We start from the raw sequence: 21311 nt of genomic DNA, 5'->3' as shown, positions 1-21311 counted from the left end.
AAAAAAAAAAAAAAAAGAAGGTAAGCGATAGAAGTGAAATGCTGTAGGCCCATTTTTTAATCCCGCATCTGTCCAGTGCTTGCTAGACAGTTGAAGTTTGTAGGTGTAATTCCACACATGTACTTGGCACATGCTGTCAGGAGAGAAGAGTGAATCTCTGGAGAAGGACCTTATGCTAGCAGACTAGAGGGGCAGTGTAAAAGAGGAAGACCTTCAAGGAGATGGCGGCAACAATTGGCTGAAGCATGACAATAATTGTGAGGATGGCGCAGCACTGTTCTGCTCTACATAGGGCCCCTTTGGGGTCGAACTTACTAAAGGGCACCTAACATGTACCATTGCTATCGCCATTGAGGCTGTGGCCCTCCCTCTGGCAATCCTGCCACTTCTGTCTCTCTGGAAGCCACCACAAACAAATTCCTCGAGGTTCCTCATTTGAAAAGTGAGGGATGATAATAAGCCTCCATCTCAGGGAGGGAGTGAGTCGTGAATGAGCGTTGTGCTTATAGAGCATTGTGCTTGTAGAGCATTGTGTTTGTAGAGCGTGTGTTTGTGGAGCATGTGCTTGTAGAGCATTGTGTTTGTGGAGCATGTGCTTGTAGAGCATGTTTGTGGAGCGCTGTGTTTGTGGAACATGTGTTTGTAGAGCGTGTGTTTGTGGAGCATGTGTTTGTGGAGCATGTGTTTGTGGAGCATGTTTGTGGAGCATGTGTTTGTGGAACATGTGTTTGTAGAGCGCTGTGTTTGTGGAGCGTTGTGCTTGTGGAGTACTTTGCTTCTAGAGTTCTTGGAACACAGGAATTGCCCAACAGAAATTCCGGTTTTTATTTTTTTGAATCATTTTATTGGGGGCTCATACAAATCTTATCTCAATCCATCCATCCATCCACTGTGTCAAGCACATTTACATTTATTTCCCTCATCATTCTCAAAACATTTGCTTTCGACTTGAGCCCTTGGTATCAGCTCCTCATTTCCCCCTTCCCTCCCTGCCTGCCTTCCTCCATGAACTCTTGATAATTTATAAATCATTATTATTTTGTCATGTCTTACACTGTCTGACATCTCCCTTCACCCACTTTCTGTTGTTCGTCCCCCAGGGAGGGGGTTATATTTAGATCCTTCTGCAGTTACTATTTCCTGAAAGCAAAGGGAAAGGGCGCCTGTCACACTTGCTGCACCTTGGAACAAGAAAATCTCCTTTCTCCTGATGGCTGAACTCTCCATATCGAGGAGTCACCGGACTGGCTTCCTGCTTCCGGGGGTGGGGGTGGGGTGGGGTGGGGTGCGCTGGGGCGGGCTTGGCCCTCTGTTGTGGGAAAGCAGCCCAAAGTTAGCCAAGCATAGAGGCCTCAGCCAAGGGAGCCGCCTTCCTGGGAGCAGAGGAGCCCAGTTAAAGAGGCGCCAGGTTGCAGGGGTCAAAATCCTCTCGATGGCGGCACAAGAGTGCACATTGTCTTTGTCGCTGCTGCTAGTGGTGCTGGTGGTGGTGGTGGTGGGCAGCTCAGGCAAATTATGGACTGGGAAGGGCACCAGTCAGCAACTGAGGTCCATCTTCCTGGGCCGCTGCCATGACTCCCTAGTGCTGCTCAGTCCGGAGGAGAGGTGAGCAGAGGGGAGAAAGGGACTTAAGGGAACTTGGAGGGCAGGGAGTTGAGGCAGAAGGGTGGGGGTCTGGAAGAACAAGGGCCATCCACAGTTAAGAGGCATGTGTGGTCGAGAGCAAAATGGGGTCTTGGGATGGGATGCATGAATTTGGAGGGGTCAGGCAGGGATCTAGAGGTAAAAGTGTATGTAAAGGGATATTGCCGGGAAGGTGTGTTGACTTATATCACAAAAGGGCTTGCTTGTGATGTGGGACTCTAGAAATCAGAGGTATGTGATGGAGGTGATGGTATGTGTGTGTGTGTGTGTGTATGTATATATATATATATGAAAAGAGAGGGAGAATGGGGTGATGGGGATATCTAAGGGTATGTGTGAGGGTTGAGGGAGGAGCGTGGTATGATCTGGGTCCTGTTGAATGTCAATGCCTCTCCTTAATCTTAACCAGGCCCTTGGGGCCCCAGAATATGTTCTCTGGAATTGTTGGAGTCAAGATATTCCAAAGGTTCCAGTTTCAGGTCCTCTAACCTACAGAAAGACTGAACCCTGGTAATGCAATAGTTAAACAGTATGTTGCTAACCTCCTGGTCAACCACAGTTTGAAACCACCAGTGCTCGTGGGAACTTCTACTCCTATGAAGAGTTACAGCCATAGAAGTCCACAGGGGCAAGTTCTACCCTGTCCTAGACTATCGCTATGAGCTGGCATCCACTTGATGGCAGTGAGTTTGGTTTTTTGAAGTGGGCTAACATATCTATCTCTCACAGTCTGGTGGAATGAGACCACTGACCTTTCGACTGTACTTTATCTACTGAGGATCATCCAGCAACAATGATAGCAGTACATTCACAAGGAGCTGCCAGAGGTTCAAACTAGATTCAGAAGTAGCCTTGGAACAAGGAATATCATTGCTGATGTCAGATCTTGGCTCAAAGCAGAGAATACCAGAAAGATGCTTACGTGTGTTTTATTGACTACGCCACAGCATTTGACAATGTGGAGCACAACAAAAACTGGATTGTGCTTCTGTGGTATTTGGATATGGAACAAGAGGCAGTTGTGCAAAAGAAAGAAGGAATGTTGCATTGTTTAAAATCCAGAAAGGTGTGCAATAGGGGTGTGTTCTCTCTTGATACTTATTCAAACTCTATGCTGAACAAATCATCAACGAATCTGGCTTATATGAAGAAGAGTGTGGCATCAGGAATGGAAGAAGGCTTATTAATAAGTGGTGATTGAAGATGACACACATTGCTGAAAGTGAGGAGGATTTGATGCACTTACTGCTGAATACCAAGGATTGAAGCCTTCAGGAAAGAAGATCAAAATCTTTACAATTGGACCAATAGGTAACATCATGAGAAATGGAGAAAAAAATTGAAGCTGTCAAGGATTTTGTCTTGGATCCACAATCAGTGCTTATGGAAACAGTGGTCAAGACATCAAAAGATGAGTTGCATTAGGTAAATCTGCTGCACAAGACCTCTTTGTTGTTGCTAGGCCCCATCAAGTAGGCTCCAACCCATAGCGACCCTATGCACAAGAGAATGAAGCACTGCCCTGCGCCATCCTCACAACTGTTTCTATGCATGCAGACGCAGCCATTGACGCAGCCACTGGCATTCCATTTCGAGGGCCTGCGGTGCAGAATACCATATGTTGGGTCAGGTACACCTTAGTCCTCAAAGTACCACCCTTGCTCTTCCATACTCTAAAGAGATCTAGGCCAGCAGATTTACCTAGTTCAATAGCTCTTTTGATCTCTTGCCTGCTGCTTCCATGAGCATTGATTGTGGACCAAAGCAAGACAGCATCCTTGATAATTTCAACCTTTTCTCCACTTATCATGATGTAACCTATTGGTCTAGTTGTGAGGATTTTGGTATTCCTTACATTGAGTTGTAATCTGTACTGAAGGCTTCAATCTTGGTCTTTATCAGCAAGTGCTTCTATTTTCCTGACTTTCATCAAACAAGGTTGCATCATTGTTAACAAGGCCTCTTTAGAGCAGTGAAAAGCAAGGATGTTACTTTGAGGACTAAGGTGCACCTGACCTAAGCCATGGTATTTTCAGTTGCTTTATATGCATGAGAAAATTGAACAATGAATAAAGATGGCTGTAGAAGAACAGATGCATTTGAATTGTGATGCTGGAGAAAAATTCTAAAGTACCACGGACTTCTAAAAGGAAAAACCAAACTGTACTGGAAGAAGTAAGGCCAGAGGGCTCCTTAGAGGCAAGAACGGCCAGACTTTGTCTTACATCCTTTGGACATTTTGACAGGAGAGACCCGGCCCTGGAGGAAGGACATTCTATACATTCATATGTAATGAGTCCAGAAAAAGAGGGAGGTCCTCCACGAGTTGGATTGACACCGTAGTTGCATGTTGGGGCTCAGGCACAGGACCAATGGTGAGGACGGCTCAGGACAGGGCAGTGTTTCATTCTGCTGTGCACAGAGTCACTATGGGTCAGAGACAATTCGAGGGCACCTAACAGCAACAACAACAACTTTAAAAATACTGTGCTCCCGGTTCCTCTCCATAAAGATTCTATTGTTGAGTTATTAGGTACCCTGGAGTCTATCCTAACTATAGTGACCCCATGGACAACAGGGCAAAACCACCTGAAACACTCCATCAATGCTATGTGTGAATACATGGTTGCAGTCACTTGTCAATTCATCTCCTTGTTATCCAAGCAAGATGTCCGTCTTCAGGAACCAGTCCATCTTGATAGCATGTCGTTAGTTTGCGAGGCAAAGTTTTGTCATCTTTGCTTCTAAGGAATCACTGGCAAAACTTTCAAGACACATTTGTGTGTTGTTCTAACACACCCTTGTGTACGGCTCATGAAATGTAATCAATTCTGCCTTCCTTGTACATTATCCAGGTTTTACATGCATATGAGATGATTGAAAAATACTCTGTGTTTGGATCAGATGCACATTAGTCCTCAAAGTGAATTCTTTGCTTCGGAACATATTCAAGAGGTCTTTTGCAGTAGATCTGCTCAATGCAACAGTACTTCATTTCATTTATTCTTCTTTTCTCAAATTTCTTTTTTATTGTGTATTGTGGTAAGATTTCTAGAACAGATCACCTTTCCATTCAACAATTCATACACAGTTTGTTTAATCTCATTGACTGCTACCCCCTCAATGAAATGCTACTTATTTCATTCCCTTGCTGTGTTTGTTATTTCTAGCCTTCCTTCGGTCCTCACCCTTCTGAACATTGAGAAATTGCTGTCCTTTTGATCTTAAACAATGGATTCATCTAAGATGTGTGTACGTCCTTAGCCCTATGGTTCTCCTTATTGAGCTGTTTATTTTATTAATTTATAGAAATCATTTTATTGGGGGCTCTTACTGCTCTTATAGGAATTCATACATTAATTGTTTTTAAAACATTTTTATTTTATTGGGGGCTCTTATGGCTCTTGTCACCATCCATACATATATCCATTGTGTCAAACACCTCTGTCATATATCAATTGTATCAAGCGCATTTGTACACATGTTGCCATCAACATTTTCAAAACATTTTCTTTCTGCTTGAGCCCTTGGTATCAGCTCCTTTTTGTCCCTTCCCTTCCTCACCCTCCAATCCTCATGAACTTTTGATAAGTTATAAATTGTTATTATTTACATATTTTATACCATCTGTTGTCTCCCTTCACCCACATTTCTGTAGTTTGCCCCCCCTGGGGGAATGGGGTGGGGTTATACCTCAATCATTGTAATCAGTTCTCCATTTCTCCCCCTTCTCCCCGCGCCTTCCTACTACCTTCATGGATAACATCACTACTCCCATGATGGTTCCTGAGGGCTTTATCTGTCCTGGATTCCACATGCCGATAGCTCTTATATATACTAGTATACATGCTCCCGTCTAGCTGGATTTGTAAAGTAGAACTGGGGTCATGATTGTGAAGTGGGGCTGGTGAGGAAGCATTAAAGAACTTGAGGAATGTTGTGTGTTTCATTGGGGCTATACTGCACCCTGCTGGCTCATCCCTTGCTTGTGACCCTTCTGTCAAGGGATGTCCAATTGTCCACAGATCGCTTTCGGGCTCCATTCAGATCCCCCTTATTCGCATTTGTATGCTTGTTTGTTTTGGGTCATCTGATCTCTATCCCTGATCCTTTTGATACTTTGTGATCACACAGGCTGGTGTGCTTCTTCCATGTGGGCTTTGTTGCTTCCATGCTAGATGGCTGCTTGTTTAATTTCAAGCTTTTAAGACCCCAGATGCTACATCTTTTAATAGCTGGGCACCATCAGCTTGCTTCACCACACTTGCTAATGTATCCAGTTTTTCTTCAGCGATCATGTAGGGAAGGTGAGCATCACAGAATGCCAGGTTATTAGAACAAAGTATTGCATTGAGAGAGTACTTTAGTAGAGGCCCAATGTCCGTCTGCTACTGCTACCTTGATACTTAACATATAAATGTAAGTACATAGACCTATATAGAATATATTCATATATATATATGCCTATATTTATACCTCTATAAATGTCTTTTGCCTCCTAGTTCTTTCTCTATTTCCTTTCACTTTCCTCCTGTACCATTATCATGTTCTACCTTCATTCAGCTCTCAGTAATTCCTCTCGGCTACATTGCACTTCTTCAAACCCCACCAGGTGTTCTATAGCTTCCTCCCCATCGATTTTGAATCTCTTGTCTTTGGGTTTGTTGGCTTGCCTCCTCCATCTTCCTCACCTCCCCCTCTCCCTAGTCCTCCCGGAACCATCAGTTCTGTTATTTTCTCCTGGGGATTGTTTATCTTGCCTGTCTTATATAGATAGAGGTGAGAAGAAGAAGAAGAAGAAGAAGAACCTTTAATTAGTTCCAGGTCTCTCTGCTGAAGCTTATGTATGCTTTCTGATCAAGTCTGATGAGGTGCCAAGTCTGGCCCTCTGAATCTGAAGTCAAATTTCAGGATTCCTCGGGGACTCTGTTGATTTGTTCCCCTTGTTGCTCTGTTGTGCTCCCTTCCTGTTTTTTCCTGGTGTGTGTGTGTGTGTGTGTGTGTGTGTGTGTGTGTGTGTCACACCGGGCACAAGTCCTGCACTGTGTCTCCAGTGCTGTTCCCAGAAATGCTGTGGGTCAGTAAGGGGGCATTGTTTCTCATGACGGGGCCAGCCCTATGGTCCTTTCTGCTCCTTGGCTTCTCTGAGCAGGAGTCTGGTCCCAAGGGCTTGTGAGGCCAGGATGCGGTCCACTCTCTTTCTCTCTCTCTGTTTCCCTCTTATTTTGCTCCCATGTGCTATGGGCAGACCCGTTACTCTCCTGGGGTTATCTTCAGTGCTGTCCTCTGTTGTACAGTCTTCTGGGGAGCCGGTCAACATAGCTAGGATTGGGGCCAGCTCCACAGACCTCTCTGTTAGTTCACTACTTTATGCTTGCATGTTGCCCTAAAGGCTTGTTGTACTGTATGAGGTCTGGTCCCTCTCTCCCTTTCCTGTGGAGAAATAAACAATACTTCCCCTGTGGGTGGGTTAGTGCATTGCTCCCCCACTATCCATTTTCTTTCTTTTTCCCTCCTTTTTAGTAGATTTCCATAAGTATCCCTGGGTTGGGTCTGACTCTGCCAGAATGCCTGAGTGAGTTTATGCATTTAGTGGCTTTTCCCCTAAATCCCTGGTGCTTTTTAAGCTTACCTCAGTGGACTCATGTTGTACTTGTTGTTTTGTGCTTGGCTTATTTCACTTAGCATAATTTCCTCGAACTCTTCCCACGCGATGATGTGCTTCATGCATTCATTACTGCTTTTTAGGGATGTGTAGCACTCCATTGTATGTACCAGAGTTTTTAAATCCTTTTGTCCATTTAAGGAAATTTAAGTTGTTTCCTAGTCTTTGCAACTGGGAACTGCACTGCGAAGAACGTTGGAGCACTGATGTCTGGCTGTAGTCTGTTTCTTCCCTTTTCTGGGTACATGCCCAGTAAGGGGGTTGCTGGGTCATATGGTAGCTTGATTTCCATTTGTTTTACATATCACCAAATCAATTTCTGTAGCAGCTGCACATACCTACTGATCCACCAGCAGTGGATGAGAGTTCCTATCTCATCACACCCCTCCAATACTTGTGCTTTCTGATTTTAAAAAAAATTGTATTTTAAGTTATTTATTTATTTACTTTTGCTTTCTGATTTTTTTGCATCGGGCTATCTTTGAGGGTGTTAGGTGGTATCTCATAGTTGCTTTACTTTGCATTTCCCTATGGCTAATGATCAGGAACATTTTCTCATATGTTTATTGGTCATTTGGTTTTTCACCCTTATGAAATTTCGGTTCAGGTCCTTAGTCCAGGCCCTCAGTGGGCTATTTGTTTTTTTCTTATTTTAGGCTAGCAGAGTATTATAGATTTTAGTCACAAGGCCTTTGTCTGGTGTGTCATTGCTGGGGATGTTTTCCCAGTCTGTGGGCTATCTCAGTACTCTCTTGGCAAATTCTTTCAATGTACACAGGTGTTTTATCTGCAGTATATCCCACTTGTTGAGCTGTTTATTGCTTTGCTGAAAACTTAAATTTTGGGGTTGAATTCCGGTCCACACCTGAAGGGCAAGTACAGGCGATCATTTCAAAGGTTCCACCAATCTCTATGCAACTAGCAGGTCTGGTCTTTTCATGATTTCGATTTTGGCCCACATTTTCCTCTCCCTGTTTCCAGAGTTTGATTTCCTGAGTGTTACTTCTATGAGGATCCAAGTAAAATGAAATCCTTTCTCAGTTCTATCCATTTATCATACTCTTGCTAATTGGTCCAGTGGTGAGGATTTTAATTTTCTTTATGTTGCAGTGCAGCCCATACTGACAGCTATAGTCTCTGATCTTCATCAATAAATGCTTTGAGTCCTCTTCACGTTTAGCAAGCAAGGGTGTATCATCGATTGCAGATAGTTCATGAGTCTTCCTCCATTCTTGAGTCTGTATTCTTCTTTATATAGACAAGCTTCTCAGATTAATTGCTTTATAAACCTTATGGCACAGTGCTCCTGTGCCCGATTGGGTCACTAGGAGTCAGAATGGCCCACCTGGGAAACCACACCTGCCACTCATGCTCTGCAGGAGACTTGGATCTGGCTGAGCTCACACCCTCATGCTGAAATGAAGAGACAACTGAGACTGAGAGTCTTCCTGGCTTACCAGGATGACGACCTTCTAGGACAGTGCCTTTTCTGCTTGTCTTTCTGGGTGCCCCTAACTAAGAAGTCTGTGGAGAGCTTTCTAAGACAGTGTGAGAAGGTCAAATTTAAAAATGGGTTTATTGAGCTGGGTTGTTTTTTTTTTTGGTTTCTTCTATAGAATTTTGGTTATTTCATAAGCCCTGACAATGTGTGGTCTTTTGTAATCACCTTGCTTTACAGAGCAGGAGTGCTCATTGCACAGTGGTTAAGTGAAAGATCGACCATTTGAATCTACTAGTCACCTCACAGGAGAAAGATTCGGCCATCTATAAAGATTGTAAAAATTCTGAATGATTATTCTTTGGATATCCTATGTGACTTTGCTGCACTGTCCTATAGGGTGCCTGTGAGTTGAAATTGATTCAGTGACAATGGGTTTTCAGAGGTTAGGCCTGCAGTCAGCGCATGACTATTGCTTGTTAAACCGATGGATCTTGCTGAGAGAAAGGGAAACACTACACCACACACAGCAATATGAGTTCTCTTTTACCTTGTGTTTTGCACAGAGACAAGAACTGCACAGCCATCTGGGAGGCCTTTAGTGTGGTGCTGGACAAGGACCCCTGCTCTGTGCTTCCCTCTGACTACGACCTTTTTATTAACCTCTCGAGGCACTCTATTCCCAGAGACAAGGTAATGCCATGCACATCCATGTCTCTGCAGTGATCCAGAGCTCCCCGGTTTTGCACTCCACCTAAAAGTTGGCAGTTTAACCCATTCAATGATTCCATGCAGAAAGACCTGGAGATCTGCTCCTATAAAGATAACAGCCCTCGTGATGATGGCAATAAATGCACAAATGCGCTTGACCAATGGATGGATGGATGGATTGCGATAAGAGCTATAAGAGCCCCTGAACAAAATGATTTAAAAAAAAAAAAAAGACAACAGCCCAGAAAACTCAGTGGAGGAGCCTTGTTCTGTAACTCATGGCTCTGCCATGAATGGAACCAACCCCACAGCAATGGATTTGGTAGAGGTTTGATAGAGATATGTGGTGCCTGGATCATACTTGGGGTTAGCTGACCCAGAGAATTATCTCCCCAGCAAGCAACGCAATGTGTGTTCCATCTGTCTGGTGGGGAGGGGACTTCAGATCCCTGTCCTTGTCATCATAGTTGGCTGGAATAGCTCCCCCAAGTGGACAAGGTCATCATCCTGGTAAGCCAGCAAGACACTCAGCTTCAGTTGCCTCTTCATTTGAACATGGATTCATGATCCCCACTTCCCAGACCTCAATACTGAAGGTCAAGGAGTTGAGATGACTTGGTCAGTATCATACATCCATCATCCCAAAGAGCCAGTATTCACACCAGAGTCTCTTAGTCCATTTTAATCAAGGAATATTTCCACAGATATGTGATTCTGGAGGATGTTTTTATTTTCCATCTTGTCATCAATGGAGGAGAGAGGATAGGACTCTCATCATGGTGAATAAAAGACATAACTAAAAGGGTTCATTTGTTGTGCAGCAAATCATCGTTGAGTAGGAAAATGGGGCGCCTGATTTGTCCCCATGTGGTGCCTGAAAAAAGGGTTCTGATTTTATTTTTCATCTGAATTTTGTTTTGTTTTGTTTTCCCTTAGTCCCTGTTCTGGGAAAATAACCACCTACTCGTGGTCAGGTTTGCAGAGAACACCCGTCGCTTCATGCCTCTGAGTGATGTGCTGTACGGCCGGGTGGCAGATTTCTTGAGCTGGTGTCGACAGAAAGTTGCCTCTGGTAAGAAAGGGATGAGGTATCAAGCAGCAAAGAACAAAAAAATCATATCATCATGAATGAGGGGGAGCGTGGGGTGGGGACCCAAGGCCCATCTGCAGAGAACTGGATATCCCTTTGCAGAGGGGTAACGGGAAGGAGATGAGTCACTCAGGGTGCAGTGTAGCATCAAGGAAACACACAACTTTCCTCTAGTTCTTAAATGCTTCCTCCCTCACCGCGCCCCCTCCCCCCCCCACATCATGATCCCAAATCTACCTTGCAAACCTGGTTAGACCAGAGAATGTGCACTGGTGCAGATTAGGAACTGGAAACACAGGGAATCCAGGACAGATTAACCCTTCAGGACCAGTGGTGAGAGTGGCGATACAGGGAGGGTGGAGGGAAGGTGGGGTCGAATGGGGGAACCGATTACAAGGATCTACATATAACTTCCTCCCTGGGGGATGGACGATAGTAAAGTGGGTGAAGGGAGACGTCGGGCATTGTAAGATACAACAAAATAATAATAATTTATAAATTATCAAGGGTTCATGAAGGAGTGGGGAGTGGGGAGGGAGGGGGAAAAAAACAAGGAGCTGATTCCAAGGGCTCAAGTGAATAGCAAATGTTTTGAGAATGATGAGGGCCACAAATGTACAAATGTGCTTGACACAATGGATGTATATATGGATTGTGATAAGAGTTGTATGAACCCCCAATAAAATGATTTAGATAAATAAAAAAGAGAAACCTGTTCATATAAGAAAAGAAAAAAAATCACGGCTTCTATTTATGATGCATTTTTTGAATGTATATTTAATTGCATATATTGTTTTAAAAATGTCCTGTAATTTATCAACCCTTTCTTATGATTTGGGTGAAAGCTTACAGAACAAATTGATTTTTCATTGAACAATTCATACATCTTTTGATTCATGACTGTGATTGCAATTCCCAGAGTGTAACAGCACACATCCCCCTTTCTCCGGTGTTTCATTGTCATTCATCTTTCTCTCTGCCCCTTTCTGCCTTCTGAACTTTACCACTAGGCAAATGCTGCCCTTTTGATCTCCTATGATTGATGGATCTAAAGAGTAGCCCCCTGGTGTGATAGTTCACATAATAGGTTTGTCTATTGTTTGGCTAAGGGCTGACTTCAGTTCCAGACCTGAAGGATATCTAAACGCTATAGTAGTAGGGCCTTCCCCAGTCTCTGTCAAACCAATACCTTTGGTCTTTTAATTTATGTAACCTTTTTATTCATTTATTTCCATTTATATCTTTTGTTTTCCCCCAAATCGTCTTGATGGATGTTTGTTGTTCGTTGGTGTTAGATGTTGTCTAATTGGTTTAAACTCATAATGACCCAATATACAACCTGCCTGATCCTGTACCATCCTCACAATTGTTGTTTGAGCCTTTGTGACAGCTAATGCCAACACTCCTCCTCCTCCTACCATTGACAGTAGAGGATTTCCAGCCAGATAGACTACATAGAACCTCTACATCAACGACGTGAGAGACCCAATGAAAACAATGCTGGTGATAAATTTAGAACTCTGGGCTTTAGTGGAAGGAGAGAGCAGCAAATTGACTATTTACCAACAGGAGAGACTGAACAAAAGTGGTTAGAGAGGCGATAGGAGGGTGAATAATCACTTGGTCTGAAACAGTGCATCCATCTTGAGCTTCTGCAAGCAGCCTTCCACCCAGACAGTGGCTGGCACGGGAATGACTGGCAACAAGGAAAGTGAGATCCTTCTTGTTTCCCTCGCCCTCCTGCTGACTAGAAGTGTAACCAGCACACACTTTCACCCACCTAGTGTCTTGTGACAGCCCCTTTCTGCTTCCCCAGCACCTCCACACAACCCCTGCAGTCTGAGGTCAGAGTCTCACCCTCAGGGATCAGAAGCCAGGAGAACCACCTCTGGGCCTGGATTTGGGAACTTTACCTCTTCTGATCAGCACAAATGTGATCCGTAGCAACCCCTAAATCGATGGGAACTCCTTCCATAGCTAATTCCCCAGCTCCCTGAGGTCTTCAACATGGCACCAACATTCTCACGAGAGCTGGTTGTTTCATTTCTGTTATTCTAGCTTCTCTTTGACCTTCTAATTTGTGCTCTAGGACAAATGTTGATGTTTGGTCTCACATAGATGATTGAATCTATTTGTTAGTTTTGGTACTGTTTTTACATAAAAGGAACACTTTACTCATGAACGATATGGCTTGCTCTGGGAGCCAACTGTTAACTAAACTAATAGTGCTGTCATTTAGGTGCCAGCAATTACTTTCCAATTTTTTTTCCCTGTGAGCATTTGAAGTTGCTTTAAAAAGTTCATGGAAAGATTCCATCATAATTTTAGTCCATTTTGGCATAAATTTTTTGAAGCACCCTCATTGGATCTTCAGTACAGCTCCTACTGAGTGGTATGAGCTACCTCTAAATCAGATGCCTTGATCCCAAACAACACATAATTCTCATCCCCTCCTGTCCATCACACCCCATAAGCTCTTTAGATGGCAGACAGTGGCAACCCACTCTGGGTGCACGGCCCTCCTCCTTTCCCCTCCCCACACTTTCTCCTTTCCCTTCCTTGTTTTTCCCCCTTTATTTCTCTGCTTTCATTTTTCCTTCCCACCTCTACATCAACTTATTTTCCGCTTTATGTTTTTCTTCACTATTTTCTCCCCGCCGCCAATTTTGCCTCTTGTATTTTTATTACCCTGTTCTCTTTTCATTTTCCTTCCTTTTTTTGGTTATCAAATTATTTTTATCTTGCTGTTTTTATTGACTCTTCCTTGTTTATTTTTTATTTATAAATATTGGCCACCATTTCATTTTTTTTTGGTGCACATATGCAAAAATTCTCAATTAAACCCACCAGGAAACAGATGATGAGTGGCTAAGATCTTATTTATTTATTTATAAATCATTTTATTGAGGCTTGTACAACTCTTATCACAATCCATACATACATCCATTGTGTGTCAAGCACATTTGTACATTTGTTGCCTTCATCATTCTCAAAACATTTCCTGGTATCAGCTCCTCATTTTTACCCCTCCCTCCCTGCTGCCCCCTCCCTCATGAACTCTTGATAATTTATAAATTATTATTATTTTGTCATAGATTACACTGTCCTATGGCTCCCTTCATGAGTGGCTAAGATCTTATCAACATAAAATAATCGACTAAATATAATGTGTTGGTGAAAACTGAAGTTCTCAGTTCAAAGAATTAAGATAGAATGGCCCCAATAAGTGGTTAATACACAGAACCAGAAGATCTTTATCAGGAAAAAATGCATTGGAACTACCTAATAAAGATTTAAAAATAAAGACATTTAAATTCCTTTAATGAACTGAGTGAAAGATTAGTGTAGCTGTTGGTTCTATTATGAGATATTTACATATTTACTTGCTTCTAAGTATATCACGACCAAGCAATGTAAGGACCGTCCAATATTAGAAAGCCAATTAATGTAAACCACCACATAAATAAAATAGTGGAAAAGAACCACATGATCATATCATTTAACAGAACCCAATACTTATGTCTATTAAGAAACATCCAAGAAAATAGGGATAAAAGGGAAATTCCTCAGCATAGTAAAGGGCATGTACGCAAAACCAACAGCCAACAGTCCTCGCAGTGGAGGAGAACTGAATGTGTTCTCCGTATAGAGGGAGTCAGGCATGGAGGCTCTTTTTTATTCAACTTCATCCTATGGAGTTGCTTGGCTTTGGAATCCACTTGGTGGCACACACAACACTAGCACTGGAACAGTCTTTGAAATGAGACATGATTCTTTATTTCTTTATTGTTAGGACTTGACTATGAATCCTGCCCTACAGCAGCAGATTGTGAAAACAATCCGGTGGATTCTTACTGGAAAAGAGCATCCATCCAGGTAGTCCTGGGGGGGTGGGGGGCTGCACACAGGTGGGACAGTGAACGTGGGGGAGAGATTTCAGACACTGAGTCATTGTGTCCCTCCTTTACTTCTCTGGGCGTCCCTTTCCCTTTTAATATTATTCAGATTCCTTCTTTCTGCTCTCAAGATTGTGGGGTTTACCGAGGATCTCTGGGGATAAAGAAATTGCAGTCTCTGATGCAGAGAAATTATCTATTGGCTGCTAGTTATAGATGAATATATTAAATAATCATTATTAGAATTACTGGCATTGGGAAACTGTGGCCAAAGACCTCCTTTAAACTCTCTAAAAGCAAGGATGTCTTTTGATGACTAAGATTCACCTGGCCCAAGAGATGGTCTTTTCAATTGCTTCATATGGATGCAAACGTTGGCCAGTGGAAAGGAAGACCCAAGAAGGGTCATTGCATTTGCATTGTGGTGCTGATAGGGAAGATTGAATAAACTAGACTAGTGAACAAAATTGTTTTGAAGAAATTATAGCCAGTGGGTTATGTCAGGCTGTCTAGAGAAACAAATCCAGTGATTCTCATAAGAAAGAGGGTTATATCAAGAAGTGATCACATATCAGAAAGTCCCAGCCTAGCCCAACTCGAACCGGTAAGTCCTCTATTAGTCCAGAAGTCCCTCATTAGGTCCACACAGCCACATAGAATGATGAAAAATGCAGGAAGATCACAGGCCAATAGGTGCAGCATCATGTGGATTTAAGAAGCAACTTGCTTTCTGGAAATGATACTAGTTTGTGTCTCTATTGGCTGTAGGTGGAAAATACCCAAATGGATCACATCCTTGCTTATTAGGAAACAAAACAAAGCAGCAATAGCAAAAGATATTCTGCTCATTTCATAGGTGATAAATGGCGTGCTTTAATTTCCTCAACATTCTCATTTGTCTTTGCAGTATGCCAGGGATAGTTCTGGAATAATGCAGGTCATGCTGAATGGCTCACATCCCAATGGAGCATATCCAGTCCCGAGGTATAATCACTAACACTAATAAGCACAAAATACTTACATCATTATTTTGAATGGATCCTAGAGAGAATCATCTGATGCTCAGTGAGTTGTCTTGGCTATCTAGAACAGTTTCACCAGTTAAACACATCAAGCTTTATTTTCTCATGATTTAGGAGGCCAGACGAAGCCTGAATTCAGCATGTTGGAGCTACGGGAAAGCATTTTCCCTATATTGGCTTGGGGGCTGTCCTTGTCTCCTGGTTCCTTGGAGATCCCCAAGTGACTGTGTGTGCTTAGTCTGCTTCTCTTAGATTATGTAAGAGATAGACTCAAGATACAGTCTACACTAATCCTGATTCATTAGTATAACTAAGACAACCCCTTCCCAAGTGTGATCGTAACTACAGGCTTAGAGGTTACCATTTACAACACCACACACACACACACACACAGAAACACATAGTTTTTGGAGCACTAATCTAAATATTGCTTTTATTAATTCAGGTAAAGCAAAACAGTTGAATGAGCTGGTAATCAGAGCCATCGTGTCTATACAGCTACATGGTCAGTGCTTGATACATGCACAAGTGAAAATAAGTAGTCTAAAGATTAAAAACAAAGCAAAAAAAAAAAATTCCCCAAAGCAACCAACCAAACAAACTTAAGAGCTTTCCCCGCCCACTGCCACCATAGCTATGTTGGTTTAAAATGCACATATCTCGCACTTCCATAGTTAAATTGCTTTTAAAAAGTCGCATATACACCATCACAATTCTTTCTAGTGTGCTCGCCCCCACTCCAGTATGCATTCTTCCTCAATTCCTCTCAGCCTCCAGGGCCCATCCCTGATAAACTATTACAGAAGTCATTGTCTCCAGAATCAGCTTTTTCTGGGGCTCATAAAGTGGGCAACAAAAGCAGAAACAATAAAAGGAAAAACAAAACAAAACTTTAAAACAAGAACAAAAGAAAGAAAAAGAAAAAACAAAACACCAGAAAGAAAAGGCAATCCTACTGGCAATATTAAGATAAGCCAATGAGAAAACATCTGTCTTGGAAAAGCAAGAAATATTTAATCATAGAACTAATTCAGAATAGGTCAAGAGGGAGGTCAACTGACCCGACGTCATATTATAGTGCCATCCACCGTAATAAAGTTGACAATAAGTTGTGTCTGAGAATCAAGCTGTTCTAGTCCCTTGACTGTGACCACAGGAGATCGGCCAGAGCCTTGGTCCAAATAAGTACTCTGACAGTGAATTCTGGGTTTCTATTTTACAGGAATGTTTAATAAATTTACAACTGAAATAGAGGTAAACAAACAACCCCCAGCATCTCACTGCATCAGGACTTTAAGGAATAATTTCCTGGTTTCTCAGTTTTTTTGCAGACTATGAAATTCCATTCCTCCAGAAGGATAAAATCACACGAATTGAGATCTGGGTGATGCATGAAATTGGGGGACCCAATGTGTAAGTACTGGTGCTGTTGGTGATGAGTAATTGGGCAGATATGATTTTTGTGGGGGGTGTATCAGATACCTGCACTCATTTTGCATCTGAAACTTAGGGGCAATGGAAGTCTTCACTCTTTCTGAAATGGAGGGTAGAGATTGTCTGAGATGTCACTAACTGGTCCTGAGCCCAGAGAAAAAACCTTCTCCTTTAAATAGGATGCTCCACCCTGCCAGGGAAAATGATGCTCCTTCCTGAGTGGCACCAGAAAGTTGGGTGAAGCAAGTGCATCCATTCAGATCTAAGCCAGTTTCTCCTGCTGGTGATTTGAAACTCAAAGGCCTACCTCACTAAGGGCTCCCAGCATTGACCCAGGACTCTGTGATGAAGACATTGTTCTTGGAGATCAATCAGCTCTACAACTGGACTCTCAGATAACTGACCAAGGACACTTTCAGGATCCACATATTTGGGGGGAACATTTGTTTTTTTTGGGGGGGTTAACACTATCATTGCTAGGCTCCCTCAAGTCGGTTCTGACTCATAGTGAACCTATGGACTCATAGCACAACACAGGAAACACTGCTTGGTTCTGAAGCATGCCCACAATTGTTCTTCAGCCGAGCTTATTTGTGCAACTACTGTGTCCATCAGTAGGACCTTTATCTTTTTGATGCCCTTCCACCTTACCAAGCATGATGTCCCTCTGCAGGGACTTGTCTCTCCTGACAACATATCCAAAGCATGTAGGATCAGGGTTCCCCATCCTTGTCTCTAAGGAGCACTAACCACCTCTTCGAGCACAGATGGGTTTGTCCTTTGGGCCGTCCATTGTACTCGCGATAGTCTTCAGTGTCACAGTTCAAATGTGTCAATTCTTCTTTGGTCCTCCTTCCGTTCTACTTCCCAAGTAGAACATCATTTTTGGTCAAGGAGTGGGCCAGTGGGAAAGAGGAAGGCCCTCAAGGGGATACATGGATTGACCCTGTGGGTCCTGCAATGGGCTCAAGCATAGGAACAATTGTGAGAATGGCACAGAACTAGCAATGCTTTCCTGGCTTCTCAGTGTGTTGTTCTGTTGTGCATAGGATCACTGTGGGTCAGAGCTAACGTCATGGTACCTAAGAACAACAGACAAGGTGCCTTGGAATCACACACACACACGCACATGAACAAAAGCAATGCAGGATGCAAAATACACTGGGCAGTGTCTCCCTGTTTTTGTTTTTTAAGTTTTGTGTAAATAAATATAAAACTGATGCCCTGAAGAGACAGATCACCATGACGGCAGCAGGTCCACCCCAGTGTTGGGAAATGTGGGGTTAATTCTGCTTTTTCTCTGGTTTCCTGGTGTTTTCCAAAGCTGTAGAAAGTGTATGTTTCGGTGGTTATTTAGAGATTAATGTGACCGCAACATGTGCAGCACCAGGTGGCACTTAGTATTTTGCCCTCACAGGTGACGACCCCTCAGGGGTGTGTGCTATGTGAGGAGGGTGGGTATAGGCAGAACTTCGCTCAGTGGGGTTGGCAGCTCCCCAGCCAGGTTCCTTCCCATGGGCATGGTCTCTAGACATCAGATGCAACCATCGCCTGGAGCAGGAGGGGCTACCGAGGAGCAGTCTCTGTTTCTATGTGCTTTCAGGGAATCCTGTGGCGAAGGCACTGTGAAAATCCTGGAAAATCGGCTGAAGGACATGGGTTTCCAGTTCAGCTGTATAAATGATTACCTGTAAGTGGCATCTGACCACCAATGGGGCCAGTCAGAGGGGGGCTGGTGCTTTCCGGGGTGGGTATCCGTGGTACAAGTGGCAGTTTGAGTTCATCTGGAAGAGCCTGGGAAGAAAAGCTTTGGCAAAGCCTGTGAGCACCGTTCTACTCTGCCACACGGGGTCACCCTGAGTCAAACCCAAACCCACACCCAGCTCACTGGGATGTTGCTGGGTGTCAGCTCTCAAGAGCACAGGACAGTGACTTCCAGCTTGCCAAGGTGTTGGGGCAGGGAATGTCTATGGCTAGGGCTCTGACTGCCTCCCATCCCCACATCAGCTCACACCAGAGTAATTATCCTGGCAGTGAAAGGTCAAGTGGAGAGGCTGATATCACTGGGGGTCTGTCTGGCTTCCCCCTCCCCCTGCATTCTGCAGACCGAGTAACCTGAGAACAGGGTCTGTGTCTCATGGGACTCTGGACTCTGCCCCCTCTGGGTCTTCTGTCCTCGACCAGTGCTTTAAACTCTGCATGAGCGTTTCTTTGAGATATTTGCAGATAGATATTATGATGATAGTCAGAATAATGCATAGGACAGGTGCCACTGTAATGTTTCTCACCTGCACAAGTTAGTGTTCCGGTTACATTAGTCACACTATGCCCCTGTCACCAGTGTCCCCTGCCAAACTCTCCACCACCATCAACAGAAACTAACTGCTTCCTTATGTTGTTCCCTTCCACCCGCCCACCCTGGTAACCATGAGTGAGCTGGGGGTTCTATACCGTAACCTGTTCTGGATCTCTCACTAGAGTGAGATCACACAGCATTGGTTTTTGGGTGGTGGGCACACTTGGCCCAGAACAATGAGATCACAGTGTATCCCTGTTGTCACCTGCCTGTGGATATCATTTTCCCTTAAGCCTGGGGAGTACTCCCATGTGGTTATAGGCACATTTCCCCACTTCACTCATTGGTGTGCTGGTCGCCTGTGAGGTTATGTCTACCCTTGTGTCATTGAAAGCACCAGGATTGGAGTTAAAAACAAATTTTTTTAAGCCCAATGATGAAGGAAAACTGTGGCTAAGAATTCTAATTTCTGAGCACTTGGCCTCAGTTTAGGGTCTCCCCTAATGGGACTATCTTTTGGTAAGTTGTTGCGTCAAATCCAAGGTCTCCTCTTCCTGACAGCTGTCTTGAGATTACACAGATTTATCTGAGGCCTTTCTAAGAGCTTTAGAAGGAGGTCTGGTAGCGCAGTGGGTTAACCACTGGGCTGCTAACTAAAGGATGATGGGTCCAAACACAGGTACTACTGTACAGGAGAAAGATGAGACCATCCACTCCTGTAGAGGTCTACAGTTTCGGAAAGCCTACAGGGTCCTGACGAGTCAGAACTGATGGTGGCAGTGGGTTTGGATTTGTTGTAGGAATGCTAGTGGGGCAACAGGGCTGCTAACTGAGAGGCTGGTGGGCCTCACTGTCAAGGCACCCAGTGGCTACACAGGAGAAAGGGTTGGTGATCTCCTGCTATACAGAGGCCGGGCAAGTGGTCACTACGGGGGACTTCCACACTCACAGAGCCCTGTGGAAAGCACAGACAATGGAAGCAATGTGGTTCCTGAAGCTAGCCCCTAGGACACTTCTCTTCCAGACCTGCCCCCTCTTCTCCAACCCCCCATTCCTCATGTCTTCATTGTTCACAGGCTGTTTTGGTGACAAGGTGGGGGTGGAGGACTGCTCCTGGGCAGGAGAGAGGAGACACCAAAAGGGATGGACATGGGGAAGGGAGAGGGTTAAGAAATCCACCTGAAGCTCAAGGACGGTGCTTGGTTTTAGTGTTGTTCTAGGGCACCTCGAGGGGATAACCAGTGGGGGAGAGAGCAAGACCAAGGCTCACAAATCTCTCTCCCCGCCCCACCCTTTGCCAAGATGTACGTGAGCTTGCGCCACCTCCTCAGAACCCAGGCACTGCTCTCTGCTGTGCGCAGCTCTCGGAGTCTCCCCAAGATTCTCTTGGGGTTCTGAAAGACTGATGGTTCAGAGCCATCCAGAAGCACCCGAAGAGAAAGGCCTGAGGACTGGCTTCAGAGAGGCCACAGCCAAGAATACCCCGCGGAGTGCAGTCCTCCTCGGAACACAGGGGTGGGCGATGATCTGAACGCACATGAAAAAAGGGTCTCTTTCCAATAGCCTCCTTTGCTTCATTTCCGGCCAGCACTGTCTTGAAGTAGACTCTGAATGTCAATGCCTTTCTGCAATACATGACAACACACAAAGCTCATAAAAATATACAGGTAGAATAGATTTTAGAGGAGGTGTCTTTGTTGGAAAAGAATATTGCACATACCATGGACTGAGCGAAGAATGAACAAAGCTGTCTTGGAGGAAGTAGACAGAACAGAATGCTCCTTAGAAAAGAGGACGCCAAGACTTTATCTCATATACCCTGGCCATGTTATCAGGAAAGACCAGTCACTGGAGAAGGACATCTTGATTTGTGAAGTAGCAGGTCAGTGAGCAAGAGGAAGAACTTCAACGAGATGGATTGGCACAGTGGCTGCCACAATGGGTTCAACATTGGAATGCGTGTGAGGATGGCACTGAACGGGGCACTGTTTGTTCTGCTGCACACAGGGTAGCCATATGTAGGAACCAACGTGACTGCAGCTAACAGCAACACATTGCCCAGGAAATTAGGTGAACTCAAGGAGAGGTCACAAAGCATGCCAGAGAACAGTCAAC

General features: G+C 44.1%; 1 protein-coding gene across 1 annotated transcript in view; it reads left to right on the top strand.

Moving 5' to 3' along the window:
* LOC101649935 (ADP-ribosyl cyclase/cyclic ADP-ribose hydrolase 2) overlaps positions 1 to 21311 on the top strand; it is a 41907-nt gene that overhangs the window by 18805 nt on the left and 1791 nt on the right. The window contains 9 exon segments of the mRNA XM_004707840.2: positions 647 to 696; positions 1357 to 1380; positions 1382 to 1605; positions 9314 to 9440; positions 10395 to 10530; positions 14342 to 14424; positions 15352 to 15428; positions 16787 to 16879; positions 18504 to 18590. Coding sequence (XP_004707897.2) covers positions 647 to 696; positions 1357 to 1380; positions 1382 to 1605; positions 9314 to 9440; positions 10395 to 10530; positions 14342 to 14424; positions 15352 to 15428; positions 16787 to 16879; positions 18504 to 18590 — 901 coding nt within the window.

This window comes from Echinops telfairi, unplaced genomic scaffold (assembly GCF_000313985.2).
Source record: "Echinops telfairi isolate 266 unplaced genomic scaffold, ASM31398v2 ScPeMD7_7468;HRSCAF=8506_1, whole genome shotgun sequence".
NCBI lineage: Eukaryota > Metazoa > Chordata > Mammalia > Afrosoricida > Tenrecidae > Echinops > Echinops telfairi.
The sequence above is the reverse complement of the archived record's forward strand: the minus strand, read 5'-3'. Positions and strand labels throughout refer to the sequence as shown.